The 18,491-nt window shown below is 49.6% G+C and overlaps 1 protein-coding gene across 6 annotated transcripts in view; it reads right to left on the bottom strand.

Annotated features, from left to right (window-relative positions):
- Il34 (interleukin 34) overlaps window positions 1-18,491 on the bottom strand; it is a 65,446-nt gene that overhangs the window by 2,368 nt on the left and 44,587 nt on the right. For 3 of the 6 annotated variants that reach the window (XM_021169816.1, XM_029480359.1, XM_029480357.1), the window contains 4 exons: window positions 11,945-12,364; window positions 6,122-6,255; window positions 5,331-5,408; window positions 4,900-5,061 (listed from right to left, as the gene is read on the bottom strand). In XM_021169816.1, the coding sequence (XP_021025475.1) occupies window positions 4,900-5,061; window positions 5,331-5,408; window positions 6,122-6,255; window positions 11,945-11,972 (402 nt within the window). In that variant the 5' untranslated portion in view covers window positions 11,973-12,364. Of the gene's footprint in view, window positions 1-4,899; window positions 5,062-5,330; window positions 5,409-6,121; window positions 6,256-11,944; window positions 12,365-12,448; window positions 12,603-18,491 lie in introns of those variants that run through there. The other 3 variants (XM_029480360.1, XM_029480358.1, XM_029480362.1) reach the window with 3 other exon arrangements.

Genomic DNA, 18,491 nt, shown 5'->3' on the forward strand with positions numbered 1-18,491 from the left:
AAAAAAAAAAAAAGATACCTGTGAATGTGACCCATTTTGGAAGTTGAGTCGACGTAATTATCTCAAGTTTACATCATTGTGTATTTAGGGTGGATTGTAAACCCAATGACTAATTGGTGTTTTTCCTGCCTCGGTGTTGGGACTAGGACCTAGGGCCTTGTGCGTGTTAGGACAACTCTTTACATCCCCAGCCCCGGGATCGTTATAGTGAAAGGTCATGAAGACAGAGAGGCACCAGGCAGGAGCCCCAGGGAGGAGTGAGGCAGAGGTCAGAGCCAAGGGGTAGCACCACCAAAGGATGGAAGAACCAAGGACCCTTCAGGGCCAGTTGGCCCTGCGACGTCGTCTTGATTCTGGACTTCTGGTTTCCAGTATGAGAAAATACAATTTGGTTTAAGTCACCCAGTTAAAGCTAATTCATTACAGCAGCCTAGAAAAGTCACGGCCAAAGGCAGAAAGAGGGTGATGGAGAGGAAGGAGGGCACAGCACACAGCCGGGTTCCTGTCTAGGAAGGATAAAGGTGACCAAAACATATATGTTCCCTTGCCTAATGAGAGCTACTGCCACTAAGGGCCACTGCTCCACCAGAGACACTCAAAGTCAGGAACAGCAGGCAGGAGACATTCTCCCCAAAACCGCAGGACATGGCGACATGCACTGTAACCCCTCTCTTAGGAAGCTGAAGGAGGAGGAGCATAAGCTGACACCAACCTGAACACAAAGTGAGTCCCTGACCCTACAAACAAAACTAAAGGAAAAAAATGGGAAAAGCTGACCTTGACCGGCAGTTCCTACAAAACAAAGCTTGACACTGCAATCACCCCATGAGCCAGAAATTAATGCTCTATTTTTTTTTCTTTTGTCAGTGCCAGGGTTTGAACTTAGGGTGAGCCCTCTACTACTGAACTGTACCCCAAGCCAAGTGGGTGAACCTCACTGGCGTTGCTTTGGTTTGGGGGGTGGGGTTCATTTTTTATTTCATCCACTGTTGTTGTTTTAAGACAGGATCTCACCTTGTAGCTCTGACTACCCGGAACTTGATATGTGGACCAGGTTAGCCTTGAGCTCACAGAGATCCTCCTGCCTTTCCTGAGTCCTGGGATTAACCTCGACTCCTGGTTTTGTTTCTGAGACAAAGTCTGGATATGTAGCCTAGGCTAGCCCAAACTTACAAACCTCCTGCCACCCCCAGCTTGACAATCATGGGATTAGTCTGTTCAACTCGGTCCAAATCAGTGGATAAAGTTTATCCACTGAAAACTTCACCAGAGTGCACAAATGGTGTATCACCATCTCAGAAACTGTACCAAAAAGAAAAGAAAAAAAAAAAAAAAGAGCAAATACGTAATGGAAAAAAAGACAGATTACAGGTTGATATTGGGATTGGAAAGAGGTGAGAAATGGTTGCCTCACGTATACAGTTTCTGCTTGAGGTGATGAAAAGTGACAGAAATGGATGGGGGTGGGTGCAGGTGATATACAACCCTGTGAGTGTAATTAACACCGCCAAACCATGTGCTAAAAATAGTCAAGACAGCGGGCTTTATATTATGATGCGCATTTGCTCCCTCTTGCCTCAGCCCCCACTCTCTGGTTTTTTAAGCTGCCTTTTCCTTAAATTATTTTTCTTTTTTATGCCTATGAGTGTGTGTACATGTGTGTGTGCTGTGTACATGTGAGTGCCCATGGCGGCCAGTAGAGGCTGCTGGATTTCCTGGAGCTTCAGTTGTAAACCAGCTGACTTGGCGTCCTCTGCAAGAGCAGTGAGTGCTCTTGACCACTGAGTCACCGTCCCAGGCCCAGTTTCTTAAGGAAACAATGAAGGCAAGTTGGGGTGGGGATGTGAGACTAGAATAATGCAGAGGCCAGAAGCCGGACGTCTTCCGATAGATAGAGGAGATAGGATAAATTCATTGAATCCTTGTTTTACAGCTGGATAAGATGTAGGCTTACAGCCAGGCAGTGGTGGCACACACCTTTAATCCCAGCACTCGGGAGGCAGAGGCAGGCAGATTTCTGAGTTCGAGGCCAGCCTGGTCTACAAAGTGAGTTCCAGGACAGCCAGGGCTNCACTCGGGAGGCAGAGGCAGGCAGATTTCTGAGTTCGAGGCCAGCCTGGTCTACAAAGTGAGTTCCAGGACAGCCAGGGCTATACAAAGAAACCCTGTCTCAAAAAAACAAAAAAACAAACAAACAAAAAAAAAAACAAAAATAAAAAAAAAAGAGATGTAGGCTTACAAGTGATGACCTAAAAGCTCAGGAGTGAAACAGCTTGTTCAAGATTACACTGTTGGAGCCGGGCGTGGTGGCGCATGCCTTGAATCTCGGGAGGCAGAGGCAGGCAGATTTCTGAGTTTGAGGCCAGCCTGGTCTACAAAGTGAGTGCCAGGACAGCCAGGACTACACAGAGAAACCCTGTCTCAAAAAACAAAACAAAAAAAAAGATTACACTGTTGGAAAAAAAAACAGGACCTGGCCTCTGACGTCACACTATCATGAGTGGAATCCATCTTCAAAGCTACCGTCACGGACCGCTTACAGTAAGGAAGAAGGAAGATTACAGGCTGCTGCAAGCCAGGTAGTGATGGGCCTGCCTTTAATCCCAGCACTCAGGAGGCAGAGACAGACAGATCTCTGTGAGCTCAAGGTTGGGGGGTGGGGGAGGGTGCTGGAGAGATGGCTCAACCGTTAAGAGCACTGACTGCTCTTCCAGAGGTCCTGAATTCAATTCCCAGCAACCACACGGTGGCTCACAACCATCAGTAATGGAAGCCAATGCCCTCTTCTGGTGTGTCTGAAGACAGCTACAGTGTGTACTCATACACATTACCAAAAAAAAACTCTGGCTGCAGAGTTGGGTATATCTCAGTGGTAGAGGGAGTACCCAGTATACTGGCTAAGCTTTCAGCAGTCAGGAGGGGAAGGAAAAGGACCATCTGAGTAATATAACCATTTCTACGCACAGCGCCTCAGTCAGAGAGCCCAGGACCAGAATCAGAGGGCGGAGGCCTCACACTCTCCTGCCCAACCTCACTCCCATGAGCTTCTCGGCATCTGTTCGATGGGTAAAACAAAGGCAGAAAAGGTCTCTTCCTCAAGCCAGGTCAGCTTGCCCAGGACACCCATCTTGCTCACAAGCACAAAAGGGCAAATCCGTGCGACCCTCTTAGCAGGAACTGGGAGAACCATCCCAGGAGAAGTTCCAGACAGCTGCAAAAACAGTCGCCTGTCCCCAAACCTTTCATCATCAGAAGCTCCCAGCTGGTGTCAGACGATCTGGCCCAGGGGCTGGGGAGGCCAGGCAGCTGGCTGAGCAGGGTCACAAGTACGTGTCCCGGCAGGTGTACACCAATGGCCTGAGGAGGTAGGGACATGTCTGTCAGGTTACAACTCGGGAGGTTTTCAGTTGGATGATCAGATGGCTTCGAGGGCTGCTTCTGAGACAGGCTCTCACTATGTAACCCAGATTGGCCTGGAACCTAACATTTCCCCCACCTCAAGCCTCCAGAGTGCTGGGTTACAGTCACGCCACACACTATCTCCTTTCCTTCCCATGCTTGTTCTAAACTCAAGTCATAGTCGTTACGGCTCGCTCTCCACACTCCACGGGCTTTTGATAAAAGCAGAGTGTCCACTGTCACCGAGTTACACAGAACAGTTTCAACACTCTGAAAGTTCCTGTCAGTCCACCTTGTAACTGAACCTTTGGCTACTTTGTGGGTTCTTTTTTTTCTTCCACCCTTCTCCACCCCCAACACTAAATAGTAGAGAAAAAAAGCCTAGAGGGGAAAGGGGGCGGCGTTATCATTAGACTACTTCCTGCTGATTAGGGGTGTCAAGTTCTTGGGGCATGTTTGATCTTCACCCACTGTTGGAATATCTAATTTCTTCTTCTCATTTCAACAAACTGTAACAAACGACATCTAACCACCAGCTGTCCAAAACAACCCCTTCTATCTATCTATCCATCTATCTATCCATCCATCCAAACAGCACACACTCGCAGAAACTACCTGCAGCTGACAAAATCATGCCTATCTGCAGCTGACAAAACCACGCCTCTGCTAGAGCACGAGGCAAATCATAGTCAGCTGCTGTGGACAGTCTGAAGCAGCCCCACATCCCATACCTGTGATTAAAATGCAGACACGGGCTGGCGAGATGGCTCAGTGGGTAAGAGCACTGACTGCTCTCCTGAAGGTCCTGAGTTCAAATCCCAGCAACCACATGGTGGCTCACAACCACCCGTAATGAGATCTGACGCCCTCTTCCGGTGCATCTGAAGACAGCTACAGTGTACTTACATATAATAATAAATAAATCTTAAAAAAAATAATAAAATGCAGACACATTCTTACAATATTTCTGTGTCTTTAAAGAACGAAAAATTTCACTATCTTCCACCTTCTTCCTTCTCCCCTTTCTAGAGGAAGAGGATTTTTCAGATACAAAGATGAAATTAGAGGATTCCTTGGCTTGTCTAAGACTCAGGACACAAGAGGCAAAGCCTGTTCTACACAGCAAGTTTCAGGCCAGGCGGGGCTTCAGAATGAAACTCTCTCAAATAAGCAAATAAATAATGCTGTCTTATGAAGATGGCATGCCCGGTGCACCCATGAGTACACTGGTTACCTCATAACACCTGTACAAGGTCTAGCCAGTGTAGGTAGTGAACACTGGGCAGAAGTAATTGGACTCAATGGGTTATAAAATTAAAAACAACAATAATAAAAAAAATTTTTTTTAAGAGGAGCGCTCAGGTAAGCTTGAAACAAGGTCCCAAATCCTCTCTGTCCCCATCCCTCGTGTGTCTCACATGCTCAGCGCATGGCAGAACTCTCCCTTCTTAGCCCTTTGCCAGCACCGGCCAGACCCACACGCGCATGCACACAGCTCACCATGAGGCTCCGCTGTACGTTCTCCAGCAATGTCTGAACCTCCTGTAGATACTTCCAGGACGGGTGACCCTCCAGAAGTACATCCATCACAGACTCAGTGGCATTGAGACTCACCAAGACCCACAGGTACCGAAGCTCTCGCTCACTCACGTGAGCCTTCTGCTGCAGGGACAGGAAACATCGGTGACGCACAAGCGTAGGCCACTGGGCACTGACCACTCCCGTACCCCCATGCATTTGCCACTGCCTAGGAGCCATCACAGTCACCCACGGCTGCCAGCAGAAAACCTTGGGCCTAGGTTAGTGGCAGGCTTTGCTTCAGTGGCTAGGGAAAGGCCAATAGGACAACCTGCCAAGACCCACAAGCTTCTAAGTGCCTCGTGGCAGGCAGCGGCTCCCCACCCCCCACCCTCCCCAGGAAGGATCCTCACCAGCCTTGTGATGTTGGCCACTCTGAGTACCCCCTCATAAGGCACAGCAATCCTGTAGTTGATGGGGAAGTACTGTTTCTGAAGAGGAACGAGAAGAACAAACCATAAGCTCCGAGGCAGGAACTGTTTAGACGGGACCCCCAAGAGAGGAACGCAGCCTAGCAGCGTTGACAACAGACAGGTCCTCTACTGAGAGGTCAGATCTGGACAACGGGGCTAAAAAGACGGCTCTCCTTTTCCTTCGGACAAAGGAGGTGGGGGTGCGGGGTGTGAGATCAGATACACAAGTCCTGTAAGGGCTGAAGTTTCAGGCCCAGGGGATGAGCCCAGGATTTTCAGGAGACATGGTACTTTGGAAGTGAAAAATATGGTTATCTGACGCTTACAAAGGTAACCTTCGCACAGCCTGTGAACACACTACACATCAGTGAGTCTAGAATCTGACACCTTATTATTTATTGTTATTATTATTAGTGTGGACATGACTCTCAGCACTGAGGTGGAGGTCAAAGATTAACTTTCAGGAGTTGGTTCTCTCCTTCCGCCTTGATATGGGTTCTGGGAATTGGACTCAGGCCATCAGTCTTGGGTGCCAGGTGTGCCTTTTACTCACAGAGCCGTCCCACCAGCCCCATGGTGTTCGCTCTCAGTGAGTGGGTTGTATGGTATATGAGTTACTTCTCAATGGAGATAGTCTCAGAGATAGTCCTATAGAGCTGGGCCTGTGCTTGCAACCCTAGCACTGGGAGGCTGAAGCAGGAGGATCTCAAGTTCAAAGCTCTCCTGGTTACCATGTACTGAAGCCGGTTCTTGTACTGCAGCTTGCCCCGAAGGTAGCCTGTAAGGTCACACTCCTTATCTTGGGTCAGAGTCCATATCTCCAAATTCTCGTTTCCCAAAGCCACGTCAAGTAGGATCCCAAGACCTGTGGGACACACCCAACAAGAGCAGATGAGCGCTGGGCACTGTGTCTGCGCACCACCTGGCGTGCGTAGCTGTATTAGCCACCATCCATCATTAAGCCTGACAAGTACTGAGGGGAAAGGCAGGTGCATGCAGAGCCCTAAGGAGGACTTGTCACCTGGAGTAGCAAGCACACCCCCGCCATGGTCAGAGTCCCCAGGGTATGGTCTCCAGTCTCCCCTAGCTCCTGCTTTTGGGTAAGTACATTGTCCAGGTTCTAAGGCACCCCTCAGCCCTTTGTCTGGAGTGATGAGTTTTCAAAGCTCGATTTTCTCCATTAGATGCAGCAGCAGGTCTTACAAGCAAGCTTCTTCCAGTCTGATGGCTCTGGGATGCTAAACAGACCCCCCTACACCGGCAGAACAGACAATAATGCGAAGTCTTTGGAAACAGTACCAGGAATTACCACTAGGTGTCACTGTGACCTCAAAAACAGCTCTTGGGAGCTGTCCCCTTGACTGGAAAAAAAATATTTTAGAGAATTTACAATAAATATGAATAGGGATCGAATGGATGAAAGGAACACAAAAGAGCAAGAGATACCCAAAGGGCCAACCTCATTAGAAAGATACAAACTCAAATGAAAGCAATTAGCTGCAGTCTGAAATCAGAGAAACAGATCTACATGCAAAGCCGACCAGGGACAAGGAAACGAAGAAGGTTTTTATGAGATGATTTCATTTTAATAATCCTGATGCTGCCAAAAGAATTCCCAGCCTGGAAATACATTTGGCCCACTTAATAATGAAATGGCGTTAAACTCTAAAACCCTTGACCCACTAAACTCATAAACTAGAAAGAAAACAGGAAGTGTTGTTTACTGACGACTTAAGCAGCATCATAGTTCCTTTGTTAAGATAAATTTACCGACGGGGGAGACTACACGTGGTGCTGTACATTACGGGGGAAATTTTAAGATATGTTCAACGCCTTCCTAAGGAAGCCTGAGCCAGCGATATCAGCAGCTTAAAGGATGACTTCAAGTTTATTAATTAACCTCCCGCACTTTGAAAAAAAGAGATGCAAATAACCGTACCAGATATCTGTGGGAGATTACCACTCCCGACCTTATGTGCTAGGACATAAGGATGTTGCCCTGGCTGACGTGGTACTGACCTGGAACTGTCTATGTAGACTAGACTAGCTGGGACTCACAGCCTTTTCTTCCTGGGTGCTGGGATTAAAAATTCGAGCCACGCTTAGTTTAGTATCTGTGTTGTTGTTGTTGTCAGAAACAATAATTAAACTTTGCCTTTTCTTTTTTCTTTTTCTTTTTTCCTTTTTCCTTTTTCCTTTTGAGCAAGACAGCCAGGCAGGCTGACATTACCTCCCTCATCAGTTACAAGTAGATATCACTAACTGGATCTCTCTCCTCTCACTTCCTGACACCTTGAAGATTTGGGAGCTTTGTATCTCCACTGTCTGGGGGCCATGCTCCCTCTTAGCTTCCACTACCCATCTCCAGGATCGCCCGGCTCGTTCCCACGTACTGGACCAAGTCCTAGGAGCGCTCTCTGTTTCCCCTGATACTTGGATCTACTCAGGTCCTGAACGCCACACAAACCACAGTTACTGCCCTCTTCATCTGCAGAACTCTTGACAACCACTTTCTTGCAAGGAGGCAAGTTTGTAAGCATCACCTAACACAGCACTGGGCTGAAGGAACAAATAAACACAACCAGTATTAGGCCTACAAGATGGCTCAGTGGGTAAAGGGGCTTGCTACCAAGCCTGATGACCTGAGTTCAATCCCCAGGAACCACATGGTAGAAGGAGAGAACTAACTCCTGCAAGCTGCCCTCTGACCCCCATGCAGGTGCTGTGACACACACACACACACACCCTCCCAAACAAAATAAAATGTAAAATAAATTTAAATAAATAAATAAATAAATAAATAAATAAACACAGTGCTGGGCCCATTAACATAGGCTTGCTTTTGGTTCCTGCCTTGCCTTGCAAATCCACACCTAGTCCACCCACTCCTGGAACCGTCTGAGGCTTTGGCGCCAACCCTGGACGTCCCCACCAGCACTGCTTGCCTGGGTCACTCATCACCTGGCCAGGTCATAGCATCTTGGGAACATGGAGAACTTAAGCTGTAACTACAGCATGCCCTCAGGGACAGAGCCTTACACCTGAAGGGAGAGGTGGTTTCTGGGAATGGAAATGAAAGCAAGCAAGCACCTGAATCCCCTAGGGAGTTGGCTAAGGTACAGGTGGACCAACTCCACCCCACATTTCTGATCGACAGGTGGAGAAGGCACCTCTGCATTGCACTCCTGGTTGAAAGTGACAGCCACTGAGAACCATGGACCTGAGTGACACTTGCAGACTGGTAATCATAATGGTTCCATCTGGTCCACAGAGATTATACATTAAACAACAACAACAACAAGGCCTTCATCTCTCGGGGTGGGGTGTTCTATCCGATCCATAAAGAGTCTTCTTCCCTATCAGCAGCCAATCAGTCACTATAGCCTGTCAATCCATCAAGTCCCGCCCGCCCCATGAACCATGTTGGCTTTACCCAATGTGTCCTTAAGATAGGAGTTGGGTCTATCCTAGCTGGTTTTGTTTTTTTGTTTTTTGGTTTTTTGTTTTGTTTTGGTTTTGTCTTGTTGACACCAGCTAGAGCTATCCAGGAAGGGAGGCATATGTTGAGAAAAATGTCCCCATCAATCAGATTGCCTGTGGGCAACTCTGTAGCATTTTCTTGGTTAATGATTGGCGTGGGTGGGCTCAGCCAGCAGGGAGAAGGGCCACGCCTAGATGATAGTTCTGACTGATAGAAGAAAGCATCCAGCCATAGAAAGCAAGTCAGCGAGCGGCTTCTCTCTGTGGTCTCTATTTCAACCCCCACCCCTCACCCCCATCTCCCCACCCCGGCTTCCCTTCACAGTGAGCTACAACTGTAAGCCGAAATAAACCCCTCCTCACCGTGTCACGTTGGAGCATGCTGTTTTATCACAGCAATAGAAGGCAAACTATGACAGGATCTTAGAATTACCAGAGCACCTGAGCCCGGCATGGCAGGCATGCAGCCCGTCCCTGAAAGCCTGTCCACCGGTGACCTCCCTCCCCCAGATAAAACACTTTGCAGCCAGGCTGCCATTTCTAATTGCAGGTGTTGTTTTCCTGCTCCTTCGACCAGGAGAAACTGGGGGCCAGGCAGGGACAGAGTAGCTGACACCCACAATGCTTTGCACCCCAGAAGCCACACAGCCAGTGTCCCACTGACCCGGTCAGGTTTTCCTGTCTCCTCCCTGACAAAGACAAGAACCAGGATCTAGAAGCACAAGGTGAGGTATAAGGCTTCCCCTGGCCCAGACACTGGTTGAGGAAGAGGGGGACATGTGCCCCCCAACAAGGTAGCCATTTCTACTGGGATAAATGAAGCATGTCACCTCTTGTCACCTCCATCCCCACTGTGAGTCTATAAAATGGGTTGAATAACATTCCCCCTCCCAAATTCTTATTCACCTGGAATCTAAGAATGACTTTATTTAGAATTAGGCTCATTAAAGGTGTAATTAAAGCAATGGCTCTTAATGTGAGGTTGTCCTGGGCTTAGGGAGAGCCTAGCTAGGTCCAGTGGCTGGTGTTCCAGGAGAAAGATGTCGCAGAGGGAAAGGCCTTGCAGATGGAGACAGTGTGCAAACTGCTAATACTGGCACATGCCAAGGAATACCAGGAGCCACCAGAAGCTGGAGGAGGCAAAAAGACCCTCCTCTAGATCCTTGGTGGCCAGTAACACCCCAATTTCAGACCTCTAGTCCCCAGAACTAGGAGAAAATACATTGACAGGGCCAAGTCCAAACTTGTGGTGGTGTTAAGGTAGCCTGATAACCTCCAGGACCCCCAGGTCCCCTAGAAGGTAGCTCCTGCCCTGGCGACCTCTCCTCACAGCCAGTCCTTGCCAAGTCCCGAGAGATGCCATCTGAAGCACTCCTCCTTCAACCAGGCCCCTCCAGTCTCACGTCCTCTCAGGCAGGCCAGCCTAGTGAGAAGGCTCAGCCAATGCAGGTACTTGCCGCCAAGCCTGACAACCTGAGACCTGGTGGAAGGAGAGAGCAGACCCTCTTTCTCCAATCATGACACACACATTCCCCTTCCCAACATAATAAGTAAATAAATGTGATTATTTGGGGCTGAAGAGGTGCCCCAGCGGTTCAGAGCACTTCCTGCTCTTTTAGAGGACCCAAGTTCAGTTCCCAGCACCCATGCCAGATGGCCGTAACCCCAGCTCCAGGGAGACCTCATCTCTGGCCTTCTAGGACACCAGCTCACTTATACATACCCACACGTACACACATAATTAAAAATTGATAAAACTAAATCTTTAAATGTAGTCACTTCCCCCTCAGTTGCAGACCCTCAACTCTCTAGTCCCTTACTGCTCTGCCTGTCAAAGCAGAGCTGATGTTCAAGGCCTCGAAAACCTGAGTGAGGTCTGCCTGTCTAACCAAGCCCCTCCCAGCTCCACCATTAAACCTTTGCACACTGTCTCTCTGCTTGGGACACTGTCACCATCCTCCTACCTCTCCCAGGATACCACCTAGCCTTTGAGTCCTCGAGATCTGGGGGACCTAGAGGATGCTAGACTACCTTAACATCACCACAAATTTGTGACAGTTCTGTCAATGTATTTTCTCCTAGTTCTGGGGACTAGAGGTCTGAAATCAGGGTGTCACTGGTCACCATGACCTCTGAAGGCTCTAGGGGAAGGTCTTTTTGCCTCCTCCAGCTTCTGGTGGCTCCCCGTGTTCCCTGCCATGTAGCAAGACTTCCACCCCATCCATTAAGATGGGAAAGCTTCCAGAACACGGGTCTGGCTGGGTCCTTCGCCCATTCTGAATGTCCCCAACTTTTGTAGTATCTATGAACGTGCCCGGCTCTTCTCAGAAGCCCTGTGGGTCCTAGCCTCTGCCCTCATTTATTTGGTACACAGTTCCTGGGTGCCTAACTTCAAGTCACAGCAGGGATGAGAGTCATGTCAAGTTATGACAGTGACTCACCAGTAGCTCGGTGGCTGCCACTGAGTCTTGGAGTCTGTGAGGGTCTCTGCCTGCCCAGCTTCCCACCCAGCAGGCATAGACACCCCAAGCAGGTCCTTTCCTGATTTCTATCCTCATTTCAACTTATTTTTCTCTTTACCAGGAGCATTGCTTGCTTTCTGCTTTCTAATTTTGACCTGTTATGGAGGGAGGTGTAGAGGGAAACTGTCTACCTTCTCCGGGCCATGTGCTGTGGGTGCCCACCCTACCCCCTCCCCACTGGCCACACCCAGGAAGATGGAAAACCTCTCTCGAGCACCTCTGTCCCCACCCTGCTCTCCAGAGCCAATGAAACTACAGAGGTGAGAAGCTGCCACCCACCCCAGTGCCTGCCCCATCCTGCACCGGCTGCGCCCACTCAGCTTGTACCTCTGAGCCTGAGGTCAGAAGCAGGCACAGCAGAGGGTGACCGTGGATCCCCCCACCCCCCACCCTGAGGCTGCCTGCAACCCTTCTGGGAAGCATTTCAACCTCTTACCAGCAAGAACTGCCCTGGTTGCCATGGTTACAGTAGAACCACTCACCCACCCACCCACCCACCAAGGCCTCCCAGGACAGGATCCTCAGGTACAACTCCCCATGCCCAGTACTCACAGTATAACCAGGCGAGTCCCCAGGGCATGGTGGTGCACTGGGTGCCCCCTGAGAGCAGAGGCACTGTCCCCAGCAGTGTATCCAGAGGCCTGAGCCAGGGACTACATGGCCTTGGGTCAGCAAAGGTGGCCACCAAGTCCAGAAAGGGCTGGTCCAGGCTGAGAGGGGGCAGATAGTCCTGGGGTAGCTACCGCCCTATCTGCTTGGCAGGGCGGAGGACAGCCAGGGGGCGGTGGCTGCCAGTCCCATTGCAGCTCAGGAACTGGTGTGAGACAGTGACTTTGAGAGTCTCAGGAGGAGGAAGAAGAGGAGGAAGAAGAAGAGAAGGGAGTCCCCAGCAGGCAGGCCTCTTGGAATCTGGGGCTGGGTGGCGCTTTCTCTGGTTTCTTCGGCTGCAGCTGCTCAGCGTGAAGTCTAGCTCTGGAAAAAGAAGGAGGAGAGAGAGACTGATTATGTAAGAGCATCCGCTGCCACTCAGCCACCAGCCAGGAAAGGAAGACCCACCGTGCCCACGGAGACACCCAACCCTGTCTTCACACACAAGAAAGGACTCCAAGGCACCTCGGTGGCTGCCTGGAGCCAAGAAGTGAGTGAGTCTCCCAAGTCAGCCTGGCAGCCTTGAGCTGGGACTAAAAGGAGAAGCAGCAGAGCCCACAAGCTAGGACGGCTGCCTGGAGGAGGTGAAGTGCCAGGTCAAATCCAAGTCCTGCATGTTTCAGGGGAGGCTGTGGAGTGGAAGGTGTTCCACCCTGTGTCACTGCCGTTTAGTTCCTTCCTGTCACCCATCTGTGTCCCCAGCCAGGGAAGAGCTGATGGGGCTGGTTTAATTTGAATTCCAGATCAATGAATACTCTTTCTAGTGAAGTATTTGATGTGCAATATTGTAGGCACCTAATATTGCATGGGGGGGGGGGCATGCTTGTGCCAATAAACAAGCAAACGAATGAAGAAATAAATATCAGAGCCAGGTGTAGCACACAGCGGAGTAATCGCAGCACCCTAGAGATCGAAGCAGGAGGATGGAGAAGCCAGACAGAGCCACATAGCAAGATTCTGTCTCAAAAAAAAAAAAAAAAAAAAAAAAAAAAAAAAAAAAAAAAAAAAAACCAGACAAAAGACTGGGTGTGGTGATGCATATCTTTTAATCCTAGCAAAGGCAGAAGGAGATAGATCTCTGAGTTCGAGGCCAACCTGATCTAGTTCCAGGACAGCCAGGGCTACACTGGGGGAGTGGGTGAGGGAAGGGGGCGGTGATGGGGGGGGAGTGTGTGTGAGGAATTCAAGCCTGGCCTGCTGGTGATCAGCCCAGAAAGTCACACCCCGCCCCCAGGGCCCAGCAGATTGAGGGCTGTGGTTCGTTTTACAGATGAGGTGGAGGTGGCCTTCGGCAGAGCCAACTCGAAGACTCAGTTTCTCACCGTGTGATTTGCCCTCCCTTAGGTCAGAAGAAATGACCACAATCCGAGGGCATGATGGGAGCAGGTGTAGTTGGGGAATACCTCCTCTATCCTTCCATCCGTGACACACAAATTCACAGAATGTACCAAACTGACCCTCAGGCTCCAGGTGCAGCATTAGTGGTCGGAAACTTGCTGGGTAGCCAGGAGGTCCTGAGGTCAAGCCCAGGCAGAGATGACAAAGCTAGGAAGCAGACCAAGGCCAGTCTGGCCTGCCCACGGAATTCCTGGCCAAGGCTAGCCTGGGCTACATCATGAGTTTCAGAGAGGCATGGGCTACATAGTAAGACCCTGTCTGAAACAAAACAGCAAAGCAGACATGCTAGCTCTCATGCTCAAATCCTCTAAAGCAGGCAGGGCCACATACAATAAAGTGCATTATTCAAATTTACCCAGGGTAAAGTCCCCGGACCTCAGCCCTGTCCCCTCCCACCTCCCTGTTCTTCCTTCCCTCCCCCAACCCCGTCCCACCCTGGTGATCTTCCTATTGTAGGGTCACGATAGATACTAACTATGCCACCTCCCCCCTCCCCCACCAGGACTTAGTCTCCTATAAGCTCTAGTTGACTTCAAACTCACTGGCTATACACCCAAGGATGGCCTTGAACTTCTGACCTCCCCATCTATTCCTCCTCCACAGCTGGACTGTCACCAAATTCCATTTACACAGTAACGGAGCTGGGACCCAGGACTTCAAGCAAGCCAGACAAACACTCTACCAACAAGCCCCTTCCCCAGCCACAGTGAGATCTTTTCATTGTTATTTTGTGCGTGCCAGCACATCCTTCACCCCCAGACACCCCACCTCTGTTGCTCTGTAGGGGATCCCACTTCCACAGCAGCACTACTGCAACCCACCTGCTTCCTGTCTGGCATCTCCCACTCCCCACCCCCTACCCCTCCAAATGTGACACCCTGATGCTCTCTTGAAGTGCAGATTTAGCATCTCATCCCTTTCGTTCGACGCGATGATTTTTGGGGTGCTGTCACGTTGACGTGCGTGTGAACAGTTTCCTCTTTTTTCCCCTTGCTCAGTAATAGTCCGTCTGTCCACATGTCGCCGTGTGTCTACCCACCCATAAAGAATCATCCAGGTTGATCTGGTCTTTGATGAGTATGAAGAAGGCTACACGCCTCAGTGGACAGGCTTTGGTGTGGAGAAGGCTTCCTTCTCGTCTGAGTCCCGCTGTCCTTCAGACCACTGGGGCTCTGCATACCAGCCACAGACATACCTGTCCACCGCCATCAGCTCCCCGTGCTTCCTCACAAAGCCACACACAACCAAGAGGTTCTTCACCACGTCCAAATAGAAGAAGCCCTGTTGTGCCTCCTCTGTGTGTGCGCAGGTGCATCCCCGTAGGCACACACAGAGGACACAGGAGGATGCTGGGTGTCCAACTCTGTCACTCTCCACCTCATTTCTCTGAGGCAGGGTTTCTGGATGAACCTGCACCTAGGCTGGCTGCCAGAACACCACAGCTCTCCTCTTGTCTACATCTGACACAGCCGTGGGATTTGTGCAGCTGAGCCTGTTTTTTTGTTAGTTTGGTTTGCTTTGGTTTTTATTTTTTTGTTTTGGCTTGGGTGCTACGAATTCAAACGCAGGCCCTCATCTGTGCACTTCGGAAAGCTCCTACCTGCTGAGGCATGCCCCCAGGCCCTGTTCCAGCTTCTTCATTCAGAAGGGACTCTAACATTGAACCCTGCCATGCATCCCGGTCGGTCTGCCCGCTCCCAATGGGGAAGTCAGGTGGGAAAAAGAGGCACAGCCAACCTCATGGATCAACCACGTGGCACACGTGTATGAGTCCCATTGAAATGAGAAAGCAGAAAGGACCCTAAGGAAGCTGCCAAGAGGAAGATATCTGATGGCAAGCTTTGATCTGGAGTAGAGGCTCTGAGGGAATCAGGCTCCTGGCTGTGGTAGTTTGAATGAGATGTTCCAGATATTAGGATACCAGCTGGTAGTGTTGTTTGTGTGTGTGTGTGTGTGTGGGGTGTTACTTATGTGTGGCTTTGTTGAAGGAAGTGTGTCACTGGAAGAAGCCTGCCTCTACTCCACTATCATGGACTCTCTCTTTTCTTTTTCTTTTTTAGATTTATTTATTTATTTTATGTATATGCATACACACTGCCACTCTCTTCAGACAGGCCAGAAGAGGGCATCATCGGATCCCATTACAGATGGCTTGTGAGCCACCATGTGGCTGCTGGGAATTGAACTCAGGACCTCTGGAAGAGCAGTGTCAGTGCTCTTAACCACTGAGCCATCTCTCCAGTCCTATCATAGGCTCTTAACTCTTTGAATCATAAGTTCAAATAAATTTTTTCTTCTATAAGTTGCCTTGGTTATGGTGTTTCTTTCACAGCAAAGAAAAGTACTGTCTGGTAGCAAAAGGAAGTCCTTCTTTAGAGCCCCCGGCCAGGCCTTGCCCACCCTGGCGATGTGATCTAACCGGTGATTCCTGAGTCCTCAACAATGACTTCCTCAGCTCCCAGGAGGGCAGGGCCTGCCTGGATTTCTCTGTCTCTGTCTCTGTCCCTGTCTCAGGGTGAGGATGGAGGTAGATGACGAATGTTCGCCTTTCCTGGTCCACCCCACCCCAACACCCACCCCTGGGACTCACGGCATTATTGGGAAACTCGTGGAAAGAAAGGACAAAAAATAGAGGAGGGTGGAGCGGTCAGCATAGTTCCTCGATGAAGAAGAGCGGTTTCAAAGTCACAGGAGCAAGAAGCAAATAACAGCAAATAACAGACTCACTAAGTCATGACTCCAGGGTCCTGGGTTAGGGGCAGGGTCAGAGAGAAGGCAGGTGCCGGGGTCAGGGATGGGGAAGAAGGGGTGTATGAGCTAAATCTTCCATGAAGGGAAGCAAGGGCTTGCTTGCTTGTGGGATTTGGGAGGGATGAGCTACAGTTGGGTGTGTTTGTTTTTACGGTCTTGAAGTTTGAACGCAGGACTGTGAGCCTGCTAGGTAAGTGGGTAGTTCTTGATTTCTCCAAAGAGCTACATCCCCATCCCTTGAGAGCATGGGGTGTTTGTTTGTTTGGGGTTGTTTGTCTGTTTGTTTTTGCTTTTGAGACAAGGCCTCAGGGTGTGGTCCATGCTTGGCCTGGAACTCACCACATAGAATGCTCATAGAAATCCACCTGCCTCTGCCTCCCTCAGTGCTAGAATTAAAGGCCTGTGCTATCATGGCTGGCTGATAGATGTTTTTGTTCGTTTGTTTTTGTTTAAATTCCCGTATCTGGAAAGGGAGAAGGAACCAGAGGAGGTCTGCTGCTGATTATAACGCCACATTGAACTATTTTATTCTTTAGATGAACAGAGAGAACTAGGAATTTTTTGAGGTGTGTGTGTGGCTATTACTGGTTTATGGGGTTTTTGTTTTGTTTTGTTTTTTAAGATCCCAGACTATCTTCAAATTCAATGGAGCCTCAAAGATGACCTTGAACTTCTGTTCCTCCCGCTCAGAACCCCTGTGCTGGGATTTCGGGAAGTGCTACCACTATCCTTTTATGTATGACCAGGGGTCAAAACTCAAGCATGGGACAAACTCTCTGCCAATTGTGCTGTATCATAGCCCACGTTTGGACTCTTTATTTTATTTTATTTTTAAGGAACTCCTGTTTTTAGCTGTCCACCCAAACCAGGACCCTCTCATTGTCCCCTCCCTTGCGAAGTCATGTGCTTTCTGGTCTTTCCCATCCATCCCTGCCTGAGGACAAGAGCCTCCTCCTCTGGGGGGCAGGGGTGGGGTGGGATCCCTGGCTTTAAGCTCTGGAGCCAGTTTGGCAGCACAGAAGACAAACAAGGACTGTCAGGATGTACAACGCTGGGAGAGTTCCCAGGAAGCCTTCTGGGAGCTCTGGAATAATTACTATACAATAGAGGTGAGAAGTGTTTGTTTTTCACAATCTAGAGACTAAGATGAGCTGATTCAGGCTGCCTGAGCTCAGCTGCTCCTGCCTAGGTTTGGTTCATCCAGGTTGGGCTCAGATAATCTGGGTTGATCTCATCTGGTTTAGGCTGTTCCTGCCTGGGCTAATCCTGATCCAGGCTAATCTCCATGGCTCTAACCTGGACACATCTAGAACTCTGCCAATCCCGACTGCCACCCTAAAACCTAAACTGGGCTCAGCTGGTCCAGGTTGGAGTCTGCTGGTTCAAGCTGGATTCAGCCGATCCAGTCTGAGTTTGACTAATGCAGGGTAGCCCCACTCATGCTGGTGAGTTTGCAGAGTGCTGACTGATCTCAGATCACATCCGTAGGGATAGCCTAGGCTAAAATTTCACAGCAGAAGCAGAGTTTGGGGAAAGGGAGCAAGAGTCAAGGCCCTTTAAGTCCATGTCTCAGAACAATGACACCAACCGCCTCTGTCACTTGGGGAAGCAAGAATACTTTCTGTTGAGAGGAGAAGAGCTGCATTGTAAGGCCTTGGATGGGTGTGGGTAAACAACTGGGGCCATATTTGCAACCCATCTATTACACCTACCTGGAACATTCTTCTCCCCCAAAGAGGCCAGGCATGGCCTGAAAGTATTAGGGGGCAGAATATTGGGTCACCTGCCTCGCCTGGCCACTTTAAGTAGGGCAAGCCCTAAAAGACTTCAGAGACATTCCTTACAAGCCCACATCCTAGGGATGAGAAATGGAGACCTAGAGGGGGAGGGAACTGGCCCTAAGCCATATCCGGCCCTCCCAACCCCGGTTTCCTCCTGGGAACTAAGCCATGGCCCCTTAAGAATGTAGGAGGCTCAGGCAGTGAGCTCAGGGCTCGGGGCTGGATCAGCAGATAGTCTAAACAGGGAGGAGGTGGAAGAAAGTGGGACTGAGTTTAAGACAGAGATAAGGGGAGGCAGCTGGGGGTGGTAACACTCTTCGAAGGTGCATGCAGGAGGATGAAGAGTTCAAAGTCATTCTTGGCTACAAGGGAAAGATATAGACCAATGGATCAGACAGGGTTCATACACAGTTCCCACCCGTATCTGCTTTTGTTTATTTTTATTTTTTTATTTTGAAATGTGCTTTTATATTTTATTATTCTGTCTGTCTCTTTGTCTGTCTGTCTCTCTCTCTGTCTGT

This window comes from Mus caroli, chromosome 8 (assembly GCF_900094665.2).
Source record: "Mus caroli chromosome 8, CAROLI_EIJ_v1.1, whole genome shotgun sequence".
Lineage (NCBI taxonomy): Eukaryota > Metazoa > Chordata > Mammalia > Rodentia > Muridae > Mus > Mus caroli.